Raw genomic sequence first — 1,130 nt, forward strand, 5'->3', positions numbered from 1 at the left:
CGCCGCCGCCCAAGGCTACGGCGCCTTCCTGCCCTACGCCGCGGAGCTGCCCATCTTCCCACAGCTGGTAAGAGCCCGCCGAGCCAGGGAAGGAGGGGTTGGCGCTGGGGCGCAGGGCGAGCTGAGCGCGCGGGGTTCGGACTAGAGGGGTGCAGGCCAGGAGTGGGGAGGCAGCGACGGCTGGGGCTCACCCGCGCTCCCTCCGCGCGTGTCCCTTCCTTCTCCATGTGCCTACAGGGCGCGCAGTATGAGCTGAAGGACAGCCCCGGGGTGCAGCATCCGGCCGCGGCTGCCGCGTTTCCGCACCCGCACCCCGCCTTCTACCCGTATGGCCAGTATCAATTCGGGGACCCGTCCCGTCCCAAGAACGCCACCAGGGAGAGCACCAGCACGCTCAAGGCCTGGCTCAACGAGCACCGCAAGAACCCCTACCCCACCAAGGGCGAGAAGATCATGCTGGCCATCATCACCAAGATGACCCTCACCCAGGTGTCCACCTGGTTCGCCAACGCGCGACGGCGCCTCAAGAAGGAGAATAAGATGACTTGGGCGCCTCGCAGCCGCACTGACGAGGAGGGAAACGCTTATGGGAGCGAGCGCGAGGAGGAAGACGAAGAGGAGGACGAGGAGGATGGCAAACGCGAGCTAGAGCTGGAGGAGGAGGAGCTCGGGGGGGAGGAGGAGGACACGGGGGGCGAGGGCTTGGCGGACGACGACGAGGACGAGGAGATCGATTTGGAGAACTTAGACGGCGCGGCCACCGGGCCTGAGCTGTCCCTGGCTGGGGCGGCGCGCAGGGATGGCGACCTCGGCCTGGGACCCATTTCGGACTCCAAAAATAGCGACTCAGAAGACAGCTCTGAGGGCTTGGAGGATCGGCCACTACCGGTCCTGAGTCTGGCTCCAGCGCCACCACCAGTGGCCGTGGCCTCGCCGTCTCCGCCCTCGCCCCCCGTGGGCCTGGACCCCTGCGCTCCCGCACCAGCCCCCGCCTCCGCCCTGCAGAAGCCCAAGATCTGGTCCCTCGCGGAGACTGCCACAAGCCCGGACAACCCGCGCCGCTCGCCTCCCGGCGCTGGGGGGTCTCCACCGGGGGCCTGGACCCCTGCGCTCCCGCACCAGCCCCCGCC

At 68.9% G+C, this 1,130-nt stretch overlaps 1 protein-coding gene across 1 annotated transcript in view; it reads left to right on the plus strand.

The window, feature by feature from the left end:
* Position 1: 1 nt before the first annotated feature.
* The window catches only part of IRX3 (iroquois homeobox 3), a gene marked incomplete at its 5' end in the record, with an annotated part of 2,633 nt that continues 1,504 nt past the window's right edge, over positions 2-1,130 (plus strand). The window contains 2 exons of the mRNA XM_011946627.1: positions 2-67; positions 238-1,095. Coding sequence (XP_011802017.1) covers positions 2-67; positions 238-1,095 — 924 coding nt within the window. The remainder of the gene's footprint in view (positions 68-237; positions 1,096-1,130) is intronic.

The sequence above is a fragment of the Colobus angolensis genome, unplaced genomic scaffold (assembly GCF_000951035.1).
Source record: "Colobus angolensis palliatus isolate OR3802 unplaced genomic scaffold, Cang.pa_1.0 Scaffold251, whole genome shotgun sequence".
Taxonomy (NCBI): Eukaryota; Metazoa; Chordata; class Mammalia; order Primates; family Cercopithecidae; genus Colobus; species Colobus angolensis.